Source organism: Phyllobates terribilis, unplaced genomic scaffold, assembly GCF_046119375.1.
Source record: "Phyllobates terribilis strain yellow unplaced genomic scaffold, ASM4611937v1 Scaffold_3__8_contigs__length_932513732, whole genome shotgun sequence".
In the NCBI taxonomy this organism is placed as follows: Eukaryota; Metazoa; Chordata; class Amphibia; order Anura; family Dendrobatidae; genus Phyllobates; species Phyllobates terribilis.
The window spans coordinates 756,401,036-756,419,723 of NW_027362763.1; the positions used below are offsets into that span (position 1 = coordinate 756,401,036).

An 18,688-nucleotide genomic window follows, 5' to 3' on the forward strand; every position below is an offset into this window, starting at 1 on the left:
ATGGCGTCATCGCCACTCACCATCTTGGTGGCCTCCTCAAAGTTTGTCAGGATGGTACATATGTCAGACATCCAGGTCCACTCCTGAGGTCTTATGTGTGGAGTCTGACCTGAATATCGACGGCCTTGTTGCAGCTGGTACTCCACAACTGCTCTCTTCTGCTCACAAATCCTTTGCAACATGTGGAGGGTAGAGTTCCAACGTGTGGGGACATCACACACCAGTCGGTGTGCCGGAAGCTGCAAATGCTGCTGCAACACAGCAAGGGCGGCGGAAGCTGTAGCCGACTTGCGAAAATGAGCTGACAGGCGGCGTACTTTCACGAGCAGATCTGGCAACTCGGGGTACGATTTAAGAAACCGCTGAACCACGAGGTTAAGCACATGAGCCAGGCATGGTACGTGTGTGATCTCACCTCGCCTCAGAGCCGCCACCAGGTTACGGCCATTGTCACACACGACCATGCCGGGATGTAGGTTCAGCGGTCTCAGCCACAGATCTGCCTGCTCTTTCACAGCTGTCCACAACTCACAAGCAGTGTGAGGTTTATCACCTAAGCTTATGAGTTTCAGCACAGCCTGTTGCCGCTTGGCGGAGGCAGTACTGCAATGCTTCCAGCTTGTAACTGATGTGGTGATATCTGAGATGGAGGCTGAACATGAGGAGGAGGAGGAGGATGCGCAGGAGCTGTACACTGTGGGGGCAACTCTGACTGACATAGGGCCCGCAATCCTCGGTGTGGGGAGGATGTGTTCCGTCCCAAGGTCCGACTGGGTCCCGGCTTCCACTATGTTTACCCAGTGTGCCGTCAGAGAGATGTACCGTCCCTGGCCACAAGCACTTGTCCACGTGTCCGTTGGCAGGTGGACTCTCCCAGTAACTGCGTTGTTGAGGGCACGGCAGATGCTTTGGGACACGTGCTTGTGTAGTGCGGGGATGGCACACCGGGCAAAATAGTGTCGGCTGGGGACCGAGTACCGAGGGACGGCCACCGCCATAAGATTGCGGAAGGATTCCGTCTCCACCAGCCTAAAAGGCAGCATTTCCAATGCAAGCAGTCGTGAAATGTGCGAATTTAGGACTGTGGCCTGTGGGGCGTTAGCTGCAAATTTCCGCTTTCGTTCAAAGGTCTGGGATTTGGACAATTGAACGCTGCGGTGGGACGTGGATGTTGTTTCTTGAGAAACTGCCATAACAAGTGAAGACTGAGAGGAGGGGGCATCTTTACATGCAGTATGGACAGGGGATTGCCTTGCACACACAACAGGGGGATCTATTGCACGCACAACAGTGGAAGAAGCAGTGGTGACACCCGCTGACACTGGTCGTGGACCCTGGGTTTCGCCCCACAAAGTCGGGTGCTTTGCTGCCATGTGCCTGATCATGCTGGTGGTGGTCAGGCTGGTAGTTTTGTCACCCCTGCTGATGCTGGCATGGCAGGTGGAACATATGGCCTTTTTGGGGTTATCAGCAGAGTCTTTAAAAAAATTCCAGAAACTGGAAGACCTACCGCTTGTACTGGCAACGTCCCTCGTGTTGGTGTTACGGGGAACGGTTGCCTGCCTTCTGTCTGCGGCCACCACACTGCTTCTTCCTGCCTGTTGGGGTACTCTGCCTCCCTCCCCCTGTGTGCTGCTGGCCTCACTCTGTATGTCCTCCTGCCGCGTTGAGTCAGTTACTAGATCATCCACCACCTCCTCCTCTTCCACTTGCGCACCACGATCCTCCTCCTCACTTTCTGGCAATTGTGTCTCGTCATCATCCACCTCTTGTGACAGATTGCCAACGTCGACTTCCTGTGGCCGTGGCTGTTCAAATATTTGGGCATCGCAACATGGGATCTCCTCTTCCACCACTTCAAGCGTATCAGGCGAGGGGCCCAAATATGGAAATGGACCAGTGAACAGCTCTTCAGAGTGTCCAAGTGTGGGATCACTTGCTGTCTGATGACACTCGGCATGGTGGGAGGAAGGAGCATCAGGGTGAGGAGGAGTATGCGGTCGAGACTCACGGCTACTAAGAGTTGACCGTGTGGAAGACAGACCGGAGGTGGTGGTGCCCAGGTAACTGGAAGTATTGTCTGCTATCCAATTAATAACCTGTTCACACTGATCAGTTCTCAATACTGGTGTTGTTCTGTGCTTCCCTAGTAATTCGGTCAAGAAGTGGGAGCGAGAAGATGTGGCTGTTGGTTGTGGCACATTTTCACCTTGGCCACGGCCCCGTCCTCTGCACAAACCATCACCAGAACGTCCACTTCCACGTCCCTTTCCACGCGCCTTGCCCATTGTAAATGAAGTAAAATAGCTTACACTTGCACTATCAATGGAAAAAGGGTAATAAAGAGTAGATTAGAACTGTGGAAGAGGAAAACCACAGTTATTGTTTACTGGGGTATACCACACTTTTTTAAATAGAGATATTTGCGGCTGAACAGTGAGCGACACACTCAAACTGCTTTTTTTTTAGATACCAAAGGCCCAAAACTGGATAGTACAGCGATTTGACCCGTGGAACTGCGAAATCACACTGGGATGTCGGGCCTACACAAGACTATTTTCAACAGATATATTTTTGTGTCACAACAGTCAGGAGACACTACGGTTTTTCTTTACGGAAAAAAATTACCAAAACCTGAATAATAGAGATTTTTTACCGTGGAACAGCAAAACCACAGTTATAATTTACTGGTGTATACCAGGCTTTTTAAAATATATATATATTTGCGGCTGAACAGTGAGCGACACACTCAAACTGTTTTTTTTAGATACAAATGGCCCAAAAGTGGATAATACAGAGGTTTGTACCGTGGAACTGCAAAACCACACTTGTATTTTTCGGGCCTACACCAGACTATTTTCAACAGATATATTTGTGTCTGAAAAATCAGGGAGACACTATTTTTTTTTTTTTTTACAGCAAAAAATACAAAAAGCAGGATAATAGAGATTTTTAACCGTGGAACAGCAAAAGCACACTTCTGTCTCTCTGGCCTACACCAGACTATTTTCAACAGATATATTTGTGTCTGAAAAATCAGGGAGACACTATTATTATTTTTATACAGCAAAAAATGCCAAAAACAGGATAATAGAGATGTTTTACCGTGGAACATCAAAACCACAGTAATAATTTACTGGTGTATACCAGGCTTTTTAAAATATATATATATTTGCGGCCGAACAGTGAGCGACACACTCAAACTGTTTTTTTTAGATACAAATGGCCCAAAAGTGGATAATACAGAGGTTTGTACCGTGGAACTGCAAAACCACACTTGTATTTCTCGGGCCTACACCAGACTATTTTCAACAGATATATTTGTGTCTGAAAAATCAGGGAGACACTATTTTTTTTTTTTTTACAGCAAAAAATGCATAAAGCAGGATAATAGAGATTTTTTACCGTGGAACAGCAAAAGCACACTTCTGTCTCTCTGGCCTACACCAGACTATTTTCAACAGATATATTTGTGTCTGAAAAATCAGGGAGACACTATTATTATTTTTATACAGCAAAAAATGCCAAAAACAGGATAATAGAGATGTTTTACCGTGGAACATCAAAACCACAGTAATAATTTACTGGTGTATACCAGGCTTTTTAAAATATATATATATTTGCGGCTGAACAGTGAGCGACACACTCAAACTGTTTTTTTTAGATACAAATGGCCCAAAAATGGATAATACAGAGGTTTGTACCGTGGAACTGCAAAACCACACTTGTATTTCTCGAGCCTACACCAGACTATTTTCAACAGATATATTTGTGTCTGAAAAATCAGGGAGACACTATTTTTTTTTTTTTTCACAGCAAAAAATGCAAAAAGCAGGATAATAGAGATTTTTTACCGTGGAACAGCAAAAGCACACTTTTGTCTCTCTGGCCTACAGCAGACTATTTTCAACAGATATATTTGTGTCTGAAAAATCAGGGAGACACTTATTATTTTTATACAGCAAAAAATGCCAAAAACAGGATAATAGAGATGTTTTACCGTGGAACATCAAAACCACAGTAATAATTTACTGGTGCATACCAGGCTTTTTAAAATATACATATATTTGCGGCTGAACAGTGAGCGACACACTCAAACTGTTTTTTTTAGATACAAATGGCCCATAGAACTGCAAAACCACACTTCTATTTCTCTGGCCTACACCAGACTATTTTCAACAGATATATTTGTGTCTGAAAAATCAGAGGCACACTTTTTTTTGGGGGGGGGGCACCAAAAGGTTAATTAGATGGGTATTTGTACATTGTGAAGGAGGAAAAAAAAAGAGGATTTAGATAAAAAAAAAAGGATTTTTCCTGGCCCCTGGGACCTGGAGCTAAGTCCAGCAATTTCAGCAACAGGAGCAGCACACAGGACAGTAGTGCAGCGTTTGCTGGTATAACCACTGCGTCTCCTATACAGCCTGCCTGCCTGCCTGATATACCTGGGATGGATATTTAGTCCTGAGAAGGACTGTTTGATCTGGCAGCCTTTACAGACCCTACACTAACTATTTTGCAGGATATATCTCTCCCTAAATCAGCAGCGCTGTCCCTACACTGTCTGATCCGGAGCGACTGTGTCCAAGATGGCGGCGCCCGGTTTTAAATACTTGAGGTGACGCTGTGCGGCCAGCCAATCACTGTAATGCCCACAAACAACATGGCTGCGGCATTACAGTGACTGGCTGGCAATCCCTGCATGTTCATTGGCTCTGTAAAGAGCGCCAAACATGCAGGGCGGAGACCCGAGCTCCAGTCCGAGTAACCCGGAAATGCTCGGTGCTCGCCGAACATCCCGAGTAGCGTGATGCTCTGGCGAGTACCGAGCAGTGTCGAGCATGTTCGCTCAACACTAATAAGGACCATTACTTATATATACAGGGGCATCTCACAAAATTAGAATATCATCAAAAAGTTAATTTATTTCAGTTCTTCAATACAAAAACTGAAACTCATATATTATATAGCGTCATTACAAACAGTGATCTATTTCAAGTGTTTATTTATTTATACTTTTTGATGATATTCTAATTTTGTGAGATGCACCTGTACATATCTATGGTTTCACTTGGTTTAATTTGCTGTTGATGAACAGCAGAACACCTCTGATTCGGATATATAATCAATTAGGGAGGTGTCCAATAGGAGTTTATAGCTCCACTGTGCGTCTCGTATTGTAGGGATTATGTGGACGGTCTTACACTACTGTGAACCTCGATTAGGGGTGAATGAATCTTCCAAAAAATCATTACCCCAATTTTTTGTCTATCTAGGTCTTTCACATATTTTTTTTAAGTTTATCAATAAAATTGATTTTAAATTCTCACAAATTTGCTTTATTAGCATCATACTTTATTATCTAAATTATTTATTAATTCAAAGTTTTTATCCTTGATTATTACAAATTTAAATTAGGCTATTGGGCCATATGCTTTTACCGCTCTTACATAACATATTATATTATTCCAGTATGCCTCATTTGTGATTGTGTGCTAATTTTATTCTAAGATCTATTAATTAAAATGTACTTTGTTTGTGGGACAACCCCTTTAAGTTTGTTTCTGTATGAAAAGTTTCATCATTTTATTTGATGATAAGGAAAAACTTCCTCAATTGTAGTCATTTTTTAATACAAATCAAGGCCAGCCCGTGACTTTGTCCAAGTTTTTAATTTTGGCCCTCTGTGTATTTGAGTTTGACATCCTTGGTCTAAGGCTGGGTGCCCACGTAGCATTTTTCAAGCGTTTATGCTGCGGAATTTCCGCAGCGTAAACGCTTGTTAAACGCTAGGTAATACGCACCCCATGGTCCCCAAGGGGATTCCGCATGTTCTATGCACATGCTGCGGATTTTTCCGCAGCGTTTATGCTGCGTACAAAAATCCGCAGCATGTCATTTAATTTTGCGGTAGCGCAGCGGAACTCCCGCTATTGACTTGCATTGAAACGCATAGAAACCGCGACTGTACATTTCTACAAGCGGCTTCTATGCGTTTCTATGTGCGGATGGTACCCAGTTCTGGAGGAGAGGAGACTCTCCTCCAGACCTGGGTACCATTGTACCTGTAAAAAAAGAATAAAATAACAAATAAAGTTATATTCACCTGTCCGGCGTCTTCTCTCTGAATGCCGGCATCGCTTGAGGACCTGCGGTGACGTCACAGTTATGTGACCGCAGGCCCTTCACCGCTCTGTCTCGCGATATGCCGGCAGCCGGGAACCAGACAGGAACGAGCGCTGCAGCCACGCCAGGGCCTCGGAGGTGAGTATAGCTTTATTTGTTTTAATTTTTACGGTTCACACTGTATAAATCCATGCTGTTTGCATGGATTTATACAGTGTGACCTAGTTGTCAAGCACTTTCCAAGTGATGCTATCGCCTGGAAAGCGCTTGTCAATCAGCATGCTTAAACGCATGTGGATCCGCATGTATTCTGCAGGAAAAACGAATGCACAATCTGCATGCGTTTTTTCTGCCAGGGAGATGCAGAAATGCTGCAGAAATTTTCTGCTTCATTTCTGCATCGTGGGCACATAGCCTAAGGCACACATGTTAAACTCTGGCCCACAGGGTGGTTTTATTTGGCCCACGACACCAGAACCACCACACCTTTGTGGGACAATTATTCTGTATGGAGAACTATATGGAGCTCATTATTCTGTATGGAGGAGTATGTGGGGCCCATTATACTGTATGGAGGACTATATGGGGCCCTGTATACTGTATGGAGGACTATGTGGGGCCCATTATTCTGTATGGAGGACTATGTGGGGCCATTATTCTGTATGGAGGACTATGTGGGGCCCATTATACTGTATGGAGGATTATGTGGGGCCCATTATTCTGTATGGAGGGCTATGTGGGGCCCATTATTCTGTATGGAGGACTATGTGGGGCCCATTATTTTGTATGGAGGACTACATGGGGCCCATTGTTCTATATGGAGGACTACGTGGGGCCCAATATACTGTTTGGAGGACTATGTGGGGCCCATTATTCTGTATGGAGGACTATGTGGAGCCCATTATTTTGTATGGAGGACTATGTGGGGCCATTATTTTGTATGAAGCACTATGTCGGGTCCAATATACTTTATACTGGTTGGTCCACGACTTTGTCCAAGTTTTTTATTTTGGCCCTCTGTGCATTTTGAGTTTGACATCCCTGCTCTAAGGCCATGTTCACAAGTTCAGTATTTGGTCAGTATTTTCCATCAGTATTTGTAAGCCAAAACCAGGAGTGGAGCAGTCAGAGGAAACGTATAATAGAAACACAACACTTCTGCATTTATCACCCACTCCTGGTTTCTCACTATACCTGGCTGCAATTTTGCCGTCAGGCTCTGATCTATGCCACATGTGGTTTAGGCAGAATGAATTCAGTGACAGGTTCCCTTTAGGGATCATAGCGCAGGTTACGCACAATAGTATTTTGTACCTAGTGTTGTTTTCTAAGCAGAAGACAATGAGGCAGATGTATTAAAACTAGTTGGATTGTAAGCCCACCGGACTAGACCTCCTCTCCTGTTGTAGCAGTCGGTCACTTTATTCTTTTCTTTCTTATTATTATATAACGCAGGTCGAGTTTTATAGACCGGACTTACTAAATTATTTCTTATAATATTGGGGACTGCAGACATTTTCATGTACACGTCATCTCAGAATACTGATCAGTGTTCCCCCAATGATAAGGATAGGGGGCCATGCAGCTTTCTGAGGCGCTCTGGATATCTGGCGACTTTCTGTGAGTCTAGGTCTCTCCTTTATATGGGAATATCCCGGAGAGATGGCAAATACACTTTATACCCGAGGCACCTCCTGTATGTCATGTACCGTGCCCTCGAATTATAGGGGCTGTCTACCGCCAGCCATTCATGGCGTATCTACAGCACCTGCTGCTTCTGGGAGCAATATGTATGGTCAGAACAGGGCGCCTTATCTGACAGACCCTGTACCAGAGGTAGTCTCACACGCCATTGTCAACAGCGCCTCAGATGCTGTTGCCCATAGCAACCGATAAAGTCCCTGGTTATGTTATAACCCTCTGAAGTGAGACGGGATGTGACTGGCCGCCATGGCCTGGTGGCCAGTGGTTGTGCTACACCGGCTTTATATGCTGAGAATGGCGGTTATGTATTATCATTTGACTGTGCAGCGGAGCCGCCGAGCTGTTATTTTCCCGCCTTCTGCAGGTCACTGAGGTGTCCGACACGGAGTGAGCCGCTCGCATCACTATTTGCCTTGTCTATACGTTTTCCCAGTGACCCACAGCAGCCTCACACCTCAGCGCCATAACCAGTACTGTCTCGAGCACCCTTTACGCCTATCACTATGAGCCTGCGTTGAATGCTGGACCTTGTGGTCCAGATGTTTGTTTGGTGGTAATGTTTCTACGGGAAGAAAAAACTACACTTCCCACAAAGCACTGCAGGCAGAATTCGTCACGTGACGAAGCAGTCCCACAGATCTGCGGTGACGTCATGATTGTGAGTTGTTGGGGGAGGAGCTGTCGCCCCTTTGCTGCTGCTCCACGCTCAGAGGCTTCCCCTGCAGCCGGCCATCCCTGACTGACAGCCGGGCAGCCCAGATATAGACTGGGGGCTTCACTGCAGCTGCTGCTCACAGCAATGAGGCAATAGTGAAGCATGCTGGGAGTCCAACAGGGGCCACTCACAACTGTGCCCACTCTGCCCACCAGTGCCAGCAGGCTCCAGCATTGGCTGCATTACTAGGGCTGACAAGTGCTTAATTGTCCTGTACCCTCTCCCTGCTGGATGCCAGTCCCCCTGACTCACTTGTAGGGGACTTCTGTGTCCTGTACTGAACTTTGCTGCAGCTTGTGGTGCTCATCAGTGAGCCCGGCACATCACAGGCATGAGACATGGCGTCCGTCAAGGTGGCAGTGCGAGTGCGCCCCATGAACCGCAGGTAAGAGCGTGGAAACCGATGGGGACGGTGACATTGTTCCTGTATGTTGCTCCTTTATTATGTATAATCACAATGTTGTTACTTCGTTTAATTTCTTCTTTGGCCATGTTCACATAGAGATTCTCGTAGCGGATCCACTCCAAAACCCTCCTCAAAATTCCTCCTGTTCATTTCTATGGGTGATCCATTGTAATGTTCATATCAGGAGTTTTTTGAGCTTTTTCTTTTTCTCCTGAAGAGGTTTAGAAAAACACCTGGTGGATAAAGAAGTGCACATCATCCATTTGTAGCAGATCCTGATTGATTCTGCTCCAAACTCGGCACTGTCCAATCTACAGGCAGCAAAAAAAAAAAAAAAAAAACTCTTCAGGAAAAAAAACTTTCAAGAAAAGAAAAGCTCTTCCAAAATAGAAGCGTCTCCTTTCTAAAAAATCTCCTCCGGAGTTTCTTGCCTCAAAGTCTGTGTGAACGCTGCCTTACCTTAACCTATGCAGTATTCCTCTGTGCTGCTTCTGCTGAGTTTTATATGGAGTATATGCTGGCTGTCATTAGCTGGACGCTTCGGCGCTCATTCACATTTTGTTGGGATGAGACCACTTTCCTGTTGTGTTCGTCCTGATCAACTGAAGCACCGGTGTGAACGCGCAGCGTCTGTGTCATACTGATGGCAGCTTTACACTGCAAATTAGTAAGTGATTATTTTGCAGACTTAAACTTCTGTGACTGGTCTTTGTGTAGACATCAATTATCTGCTGCCCGTCACATTGTGTCTTAGGCCACGGCCCCACTATCAGTATTTGGTCAGTATTTTTCCTCAGGAGTGGGAGACAAAATCAGGTGAGGAACAATCCGAGAAAAGGTATAAGGCTGTGTGCCCACGATGCGTTTTTTAAGCATTTCCGCAGCGGCAAAAATGCATAGTAGAAGGCCTGCCATGTTCCCCAATGATAATCCGCATGTGCTGTGCACATGCTGCGGAAATTTCCGCTGCGGGTTATCATTGAGGAAAAAAACGCAGCACTACCAATTATTTTGCGGAAGCGCTGTGTTTTCGCCGCCATTGACTTGCATTAGAACGCATGGATTACGCATCACTGCATCTGTACATGCGGAATCCACACGTTTCAATGTGCGGATGGTACCCGCCTGTCGAGCAGGGGAGACTCTCCTCTGGACCCGGGTACCATAGAACCTGTGAAAAAAAGAATAAAATAAAAAATGTTATATTTACCTTCTGGCACCCCCGCTGCGCTCGTCCTCCCTTGCCGGCAGATCGCGGTGGACTGTAGGACCTGCGCTGACGTCAGCAGGTCTTTAAGTGCAGTGTATCGCGATCTGCCGGCAGCCAGGACGAAGCGAATAAAGACTCCGGGGGCCATCAGAAGGTAAGTATAGATTTTTTTTTTTTATTTTTAACCATTCTTTAAGGTCACACTATATAAATCCATGCCGTTTGCATGGATTTATATAGTGTGACCAAGTTGTCAAGCACTTTCCAAGTGATGCTAAAATCGCTTGTCAACCCGCATGTGGAAATGCATGTGAAGAACGCTTCACTTCCGCATGTCCCTGGCAGGAAAAACGCATGTATAATTGAGTTTTTTCTGCCAGGGAGATGCTGAAACTCTCAGGAAAAATCCAGAGCATTTCTTCATCGTGGGCACATAGCCTTATAGAAACAAGTCACCAATTCTGTATTTATCACCCACTCCTGGTTTTGTCTCCCACTCCTGAGAAAAAAATACTGACCAAATACTGATAGTGGGACTGTGGCCTAACAGGGATTGTCCAGGCACATGGAGCCTGTGCGCATTACACTAAAGTTAAACAAAATGTCCGATTTCATTCATATCAAACTAATGTCGGCTGGTTGGTAAAATGACCAGTAAGTAACGAAGCGCTGGCTGCGTTATCAACCGAAAAAAATTCAATATTGCCAAAGTAGTCTGTGAGGTATTTTGGGGCTGTTGATGAATGATCTCCATAATGTGTATGGAGACTTATACACAATCGCCTAATATGACATTCCCGGCAGCGTCCGATGCCCAGCCATGTGCGGAGGAGCTATTTTAATTAAGGATGGATTTACTTGTGTCTTTTTTTTTTTTTTTTTGCTTAAGGCCATGTACACATTGCTGTTGTCCACAAATCAGTGGCTCCGTCAGGGCAGAAACCCTTAAATATAGGATTCAGGTGGCACCCCCGATGGGGTCATTGACTTTAATGAGGCAGATGGCGTCGCTTTGTGCTCAGTTTGTCCTTCGTTTCAGCAGGAGTTTTCTTGAGGTTGGCACTAAAGCACAGCTGATCATCATCCTTTTGTGATTGCCCCAAGAAGGGAGGCCAGATGGAGCACAGAGTAACTCCATTTTCCCGACTGCATCAGTGGTTCTGTTTTTCAGGGATTCAGACGGTAATCCCAACGGAACAGCTGGTGTGTGGCCCCAAATACAATGTGAGCATAGCCTTAGACAATTTGACCACAAAATGCAGCTTACCACGAGTGGAACAATCAGAGGAAAAGTATAATAGAAACACGTCACCACTTCTGTATTTATCACCCACTCCTGGTCTTTGCTTACAAATACTGAGGTAAAATACTGACCAAATACTGAACTTGTGAACATGGTCTAAGACATGCTGATTTTGTGGAGGATAAATTGGGGGTGGAGGCATAAAACTTCGGCCCGTGTAAATTAACCATAGTGGCTGTTGGGTACTGGATGGCTGCCTTATCAGAACACGTGGTTTGCTGGGAAAAACTCATTTTGAGGCTATGTGCCCACGATGCAGAAATGAAGCCGAAAATTTCTGCAGCATTTCTGCATCTCCCTGGCAGAAAAAACGCATGCAGATTGTGCATGCGTTTTTCCTGCAGATTCACATGTGTTTCCGCATGCAGATTGACAAGCGCTTTCCAGGCGATAGCATCACTTGGAAAGTGCTTGACAACTAGGTCACACTATATAAATCCATTCAAACGGCATGGATTTATATAGTGTGACCGTAAAACAATGTTTAAAATAAAGCTATACACACCCCCGATGCCCCGGCGTGTGCTGCAACGCTGCTTCCTGTCTGGTTCCCGGCTGCCAGCATATCGCGAGACACAGCGGTGAAGGGCCTGCAGTCACATGACTGTGACGTCACCGCAGGTCCTTAAGCGATGCCGGCATTCAGAGAGAAGCCGCCGGACAGGTGAATATAACTTTATTTATTATTTTATTCTTTTTTTACAGGTAGAATGGTACCCAGGTCTGGATGAGAGTCTTCTCTCCTCCAGAACTGGGTACCATCCGCACATTGAATCGCATATTATCCGCGTGTACAAATGTACAGACACAGATTCTATGCGTCTCAGTGCAAGTCAATGGCGGCGCTTCCGCAAAATTAATGAACATGCTGCGGATTTATGAGCGCTGCAGAAACGCTGTGGAAAAATCCGCAGCATGTGCATTGACATTGTGGAATGCCATTGGGGACCATGGGGTGCGGATTACCAAGCGTTTTTGATGCGTTTCCGCTGCTGAAACGCATGAAAAACGCATCGTGGGCACGCAGCTTCAGTTTGTATTCATATCTAGCAGTTGATGTGCAGTTAAAACCAAATTAATTTCACATCTGAAAAAAAAGATGCATGTTTGCCATGCTGTTTTTTGCATCAGTTTTTTTTAAATTTTTTTTACGTGTTTAATCTATAAAAAAAACTGCAGGCCAATCATTGCACGCCTAAACCAAATCCTGATTTTAAGAAGCAATTTTGATGTGGTTTTAACTGCACCTCTATCAGTTCAAGTGAATACACCCTTAGGCTATGTGCCCACGATGCAGAAATGCTCAGAATTTTTTTCCTGAGCGTTTCTGCATCTCCCTGGCAGAAATCTTGCAGGTTGTACATGCGTTTTTCCTGCCAGGGACATGCGGATGTGAAGCGTTTTTCACATGCATTTCCGCATGCGGGTTGACAAGCGCTTTCCAAGCAATTTTAGCATCACTTGGAAAGTGCTTGTCAACTTGGTCACACTATATAAATCCATGCAAACAGCATGGATTTATATAGTGTGACCGAGAGAATGTAAAAAAATAAATCCATACTTACCCTCCGATGGCCCGCGCTGTCTTGCTTCACCGTCCCGGCAGCGGTGGATTGAAGGACCTGCCGACGTCAGCGTCGCGTGACCCGTCACATGACTGATTTCAGCGCAGGTCCTTCATTCCATCGCGAAGTGCCGGGAAGCAAGGAAGAGTGCAGCGCGGGCCGCCAGAAGGTAATTATACACTTTTTTTTTTATTTTATTCTTTTTTTTACAGCTTTTTTAATTGTACCTGGATGTGGATGAGACTCTCCTCTCCTCTACACCTGGGTACCATCCGCACATTAGAATGCGCCAATTACGCAAGTACAGATGCAGTCTTGCGGAATTGGCGCGTTCTAATGCAAGTCAATGGCAGCGTTTTTGCCGCTGCGGAAACGCTTAAAAAACACATCGTAGGCTATATGCCCACGATGCAGAAATTTCCTGAGCATTTCTGCATCTCCACGGCAGAAATAACGCATGCAGATTTTACATGCGTTTTTGCATGCATTTCTTAATGCGTTTTTTCAAGCGCTTTTCCAAGCGATTTTTGAGCATCACTTGGAAAAGGGCTTGACAAGTTGGTCACACAATATAAATGCATGCAACTGGCATGGATTTGTATTGTGTGACCAACTTATGCTGCTTTAAATGCAGCATCAATAGTAAAAAAAAAACAAACAAACAAACAACAACAAAAAAAAAACATTATACTTACCTCTCCGGCGGCCCCCTGTCTCTTTCTCCAGTTGCGTGCACTGTCCTCAGCATCCTGCGGTGTTCAGAAAGGACTGGCGCTGACGTAATTTAGTCAGTTGACAGGTCACGTGACCGCCTAGGCCAGCGGTTGCGTGACCATCACATGACTAAATGATGTCACCTCAGGTCCTTTCAGAACACGGCGTCACGCCGAGGACATAGCACGCCACCGAACAAAGAGACCGGGGGCCGCCAGAGAGGCAAGTATGTTATTTTTTATTTGTTACGTTTTTATTCTTTTTTTATTTTTTTTTATTTTTTTTTTTACTAATGGTACCTGGGTCTGGAGGAGAGTCTCCTCTTCTCCAGACCCGGGTACCATACGCGCATTGAACCGCATAACATTCACATGTGTACATGTATGCATGCAGATGTTATGTGGTTCAATGCAAGTCAATGGCCTCGATTATGCACAAGAAATGATTGTGCTGCGGACTTTTCCGCAATGATAATCTGCAGCGGAAATTTCCGCAGCATGTGCACGGCACATGCGGATTATCATTGGGAAACATGGCAGACAACTTAACATGCGTTTTTAATGTGTCTTCGCGGTGGAAATGGCGCAGTGGAAACGCATTAAATCCGCATCGTGGGTCCGCAGCCTAAGATGTCTAGACTTCATAGTCTATGGGCAGGGACGCACTACCTGGACTGGGCCGCACATCTTCTGACCCAAAATTAACAGCCTTATATGGGGCGCTGAGGATCTTAGTTCTGGTCATTCTACCAGCGATTCATCCGATCATTGCAGTTACATCCGGACCATGAAATACTTCTGAATTTAGGGTCTCTGCACACAACGTATTTTAGACGCCGATGTACCCGCTGAGGGAAATGTCCGAAGTGTTTTTCTTTTAAGTTTTCTCTTTTGTTATTTTAGCAACTGTTTTTTTGTGGCAGCTTTACGGCCTTAAGAATTGTCAGGTCACTTCTTTTACTCACTTCACATCTTTGGAAACATGAAGCAATTAAAGAACAAACATCTACACAGCAAGTTGTTTTTACTTTGCAGTGGACTTGTTCTTTCTTTTTAATGTTTCTCTCTTTTGCGCGAGCGTACCCGCCTGAAAAATATGTTGTGTGCATTTACCCTAACGATATAATCAAAAGTAGAAATTTTCCTCTACATATTTTGCCAAGGGTCTTTGGCAAATTTGTAACAAGGGCTGCTACATGCAAATTTTGCTACGGATTTCATTCTGTGCATTGCAAACAGTGAAAATCCACAGCATAAATTGTACTGCTCTGTTTATTCTGGAGGGTATGGATGAGATTTGATAATTTGTCAGCCACTTTTCTGTCGCTGTAATATGCTGCCAAATTTCCCACAAAATCTGAACCCTAAATCAGCAGCATTTTTGCCCATGTGACTATAACTTTTAGATAGTGGCTGTTTTCATTCATGTCCACATCACTGATGATTCGAGTTGATTTTATGTTTTTAAAAAAGTTTTCTATGATGCATTCAATTTCCTTCTATGGATGCAATCTCACAGTTCCATGATGGGGGTGGCCGCCGCCATATGATGTTGATGTTTAATACAATTTTTTTAGATTGTCGCTGTCGACAGAGGGTGCAGGTCATAGAAGAGGACACATCAGTGACTTTGATTTTATGCTCTTTGATATAAAAATGAAAAATAATGTAGAAAACTGTGCTGTAAACCCAGCTTCACACTTCCTAAATACACACTTGTTGTACCCACTGCAATTTTTTACTGGCTGTGAGACTTCTGACTCGAACTCAACAACCACAAAGGTATATATGAGGCTGTTTTAGTTTTGGTTAGTAGACCCGCAGCCAGTCCAGAAATCTCAGTCCGAATACATACTGTGAAGCCGTCACAGATCTAACTCGCTGTCATATTCAAGCGGAAGCTCAGAGTAGCTCTAATAATCAGCAGCACTAAGAAAATGGGAACTGACAATAGGTAATTGAGATGTCGTCATTCAATTACAGCTAATACCAGTGAACACAGTAAGTGTATTTAGTAGAGACTGGCACTCATTGGCAAGTATGCCACAGTTGGTACAGGTACCTAGATAGTGAGCAGGAATGAATGTGTCAGACACAGCCGAAAAACAAACAGCAGCTGCCAAGGAGGTAATCACAAGTGCAGATATGCCTTGCAGGGCGAGGACCAGACTGACTGAATAAAGGGAGATTGTTTAATTATTACACATCAGACATGTAAAGGGATTTTCCCACGAACAAAAGTTCATTTTCAACAATAGACCTTGGAATAATTATAATTTCCACAATTGGATTTGATTAAAACGAAAGTTCCTGTGCTGAGATGATCTTATAAATGTGCCCCTGCTGTGTACTGTGTAATGGCTGTGTCTGACCGTACAGGAACACGGTCTGATCAGGGGGACGCAAAAGAGTATACAGACATTACAGCATGGGATCACAGCTGTACAAAATGAACTTTTGTTCGTAAGAAAACCCTTTTTAAGGTTTGTCCCAGCATTACGTTCTTACCATAAGATTGGTGATAAATTTGGTATCGGTGGTTGTCTGACCACTGTGACACCCACTGATATCTCCACCAATCCCAAAGACAGTAAGTGGAAGTGTTCGTTCTCGGCTCCATTTAGACCCATTCTTGTTGGCATTGCTCGGGGTCACAGAATTCAGATCTGTGCATAGGGGATAACTTCCAGTTTTGGGAAGACCCCTTTATATACTTATTTCTCATGACAGATGCTCATAAAATGATTCTCAAGTGGAAGTAATCCTGAAAAATTTGCTTCTTGAGTCATCATTTTTTTTTTTTTTTCTTTCTTCTTTTATGGGGTGCATGGGAAGTCACCCACTTTCTATACTGCATAGTAAAGAGTAAAAGATGCTGGTGGCGTGCCAAGAAACTGCCGGCAAAGCCAATTCAGGACAATGCCAGTGTGAACATACCCTTAGGCTACATTCACACATACATGTAATTTTTTTATATATACAGGTGCTTATCACAAAATTAGAATATCATCAAAAAGTTAATTTATTTCTATTTTTTTTTCTCCCCCCTCGTGTCATTTCTATTACCTCCATGTTGCGTCCATTGTTTCTCATCTGTTTTTAAAAACTAAAGCATATATTCTGTCTGAACTCAATGGATCAGTGAAAAACAGATGAAACTTTGATGGAGCACTGAAGTGCAAAGCCTGCTGTCCTCTGTTTTGTTTTATACAGCTGTCCATAGACTTTAAAGTGATCCAGTCTCCCCATAATCAGTAAGTTATAGAGTACTTACTTAACCTCTATACAAAAATAGATTTTTTTTGTTGTGCCTAAAAAAGCATTTAGTTTGATCTACAAAATAGGGTGCTTGGCGCAATCTTGACATGGCCAAGAAATTTGGTGCAGTATTCACCCCTTTCTATTAGCATGGACTGCCACTTGCTTCTATGTTGATCGACAGCTCCCGCTTTTTCAAAGCAAGTGTGGCCTGAAAAGAATCCTCTGCACACAGTGGTAGCCAACGTCCGTGCTGACAGACCTCTCTCCTCTCTGCTGACTCTGCGCGATCCTCCACTCTCATCAGAGGAGTCAGTGGCCGCAGCAGAGGGGTCTAGATGGGATAGTGGTAGAGGAGACCGCTTCATATCTTACAACAAACCCTTCAAGCTGGGGTTATATGCAGTTCTCAGACTATTTTAGAGCTGCAATTTTTCGGAATTAAAAAAAAAAAAAATTGCAGATAAGTTGCATCTAACATACATTAAAGTCTATGGTGATTGAGTCACATGTGACTTGCAACCTGTGCCTGAAAATCCCAACATATTTGGAAACATTTAGTGATTCTGTATCTGTTGCAGTAGGTGGCAATTAATGATGAGCAAGCGTGCTCATTTACCTCTTTAACTGTTCACTCTCGGGTGCTTACCAAGCATCTTCGGTGTGCTCGTATATTATGTTTGAGTCCCTGCGTCTGCATAATTTACAGCTGTAAGACAGCCTCAACACTTGAGGATTCCCTAACAAACAGGCAATCCCTGCATGTGAAGAGGCTGTAAATCGAGTCCCTGCGTCTGCATGAACATAATATACGAGCACGCCGAAGATACTAGGTAAGTTCCCGAGCATGCTTGCTGGCAATGCGACTCCATAAACAATTCTTCAATGCCATGCTGCACTTGGGGGCACCATAATCTGTGGCTCACTATGCATGTGGCCACGTAGCCCTAGCCTTAATGCCAACCTTTGGTGCAATGTATCAATACCATGTTTGTTCAATATTTGCCTCTGGCTGATGAGACCCAGTAGTACTGAGCACACTTAGTATTTGCTGAAATACCCCTGCAAGGTTAGTAACCGTACTTCTTATAGCGGTAGTCTGCAATGATTCTTCATTTTGAGTCCACGAAAAGACACTACAGGTGTATCTGTATAAGCCTCTAGGATCAGATCTTGGGAACCTTATCACGGCATGTAGGGGCGAATTCCTCGTACTGGAAAGCTGGCTCATAAAAGCCGCTATCTTTGTGCAACATCTAGGTGAGTGAAACTTTTGTGACTTTCGTTTTTTTTTTTTTTTTTTACCAGTTCTACCACTTTCTAAAAAGTGTTCAGAGTTTAGAAGAAGGGGTGTGAGGTCTATAGTGGCCCAACAGATTCACTATTATTTATGCTGAAAAGTGGCGTAAATTCCAACAGAAATGTAACTGGAGTTTATTTTCTGACTCTGGGACACACAAAGTTGCGCTAAAATCATTGTTGTGTGCTTCTAAATGAATGTTGAGCTTCTTACTCCAGCAGACTTTTGATCAAGACTGGCAGATAAGACGCTAGTCTTGATGAATTACCCCCGTAGTGTGTTCCAGATTTTAATAAAATTATTTTTTAAAATTTAGTTTCATTTCATTGATATACATTTAGGTCCAAAAGTATTTGGGCAGTGACTAAATCTTCATGATTTCAGCTCT

The 18,688-nt window shown here is 44.2% G+C and overlaps 1 protein-coding gene across 7 annotated transcripts in view; it reads left to right on the top strand.

Annotated features, from left to right (window-relative positions):
- The first annotated feature begins 8,471 nt into the window (after positions 1–8,471).
- Positions 8,472–18,688, top strand: part of KIF16B (kinesin family member 16B) — a 454,357-nt gene continuing 444,140 nt past the window's right edge. For all 7 annotated transcript variants that reach the window (XM_073672199.1, XM_073672197.1, XM_073672201.1 and 4 more), the window contains exon 1: positions 8,472–8,930. In XM_073672199.1, the coding sequence (XP_073528300.1) occupies positions 8,884–8,930 (47 nt within the window). In that variant the 5' untranslated portion in view covers positions 8,472–8,883. The remainder of the gene's footprint in view (positions 8,931–18,688) is intronic.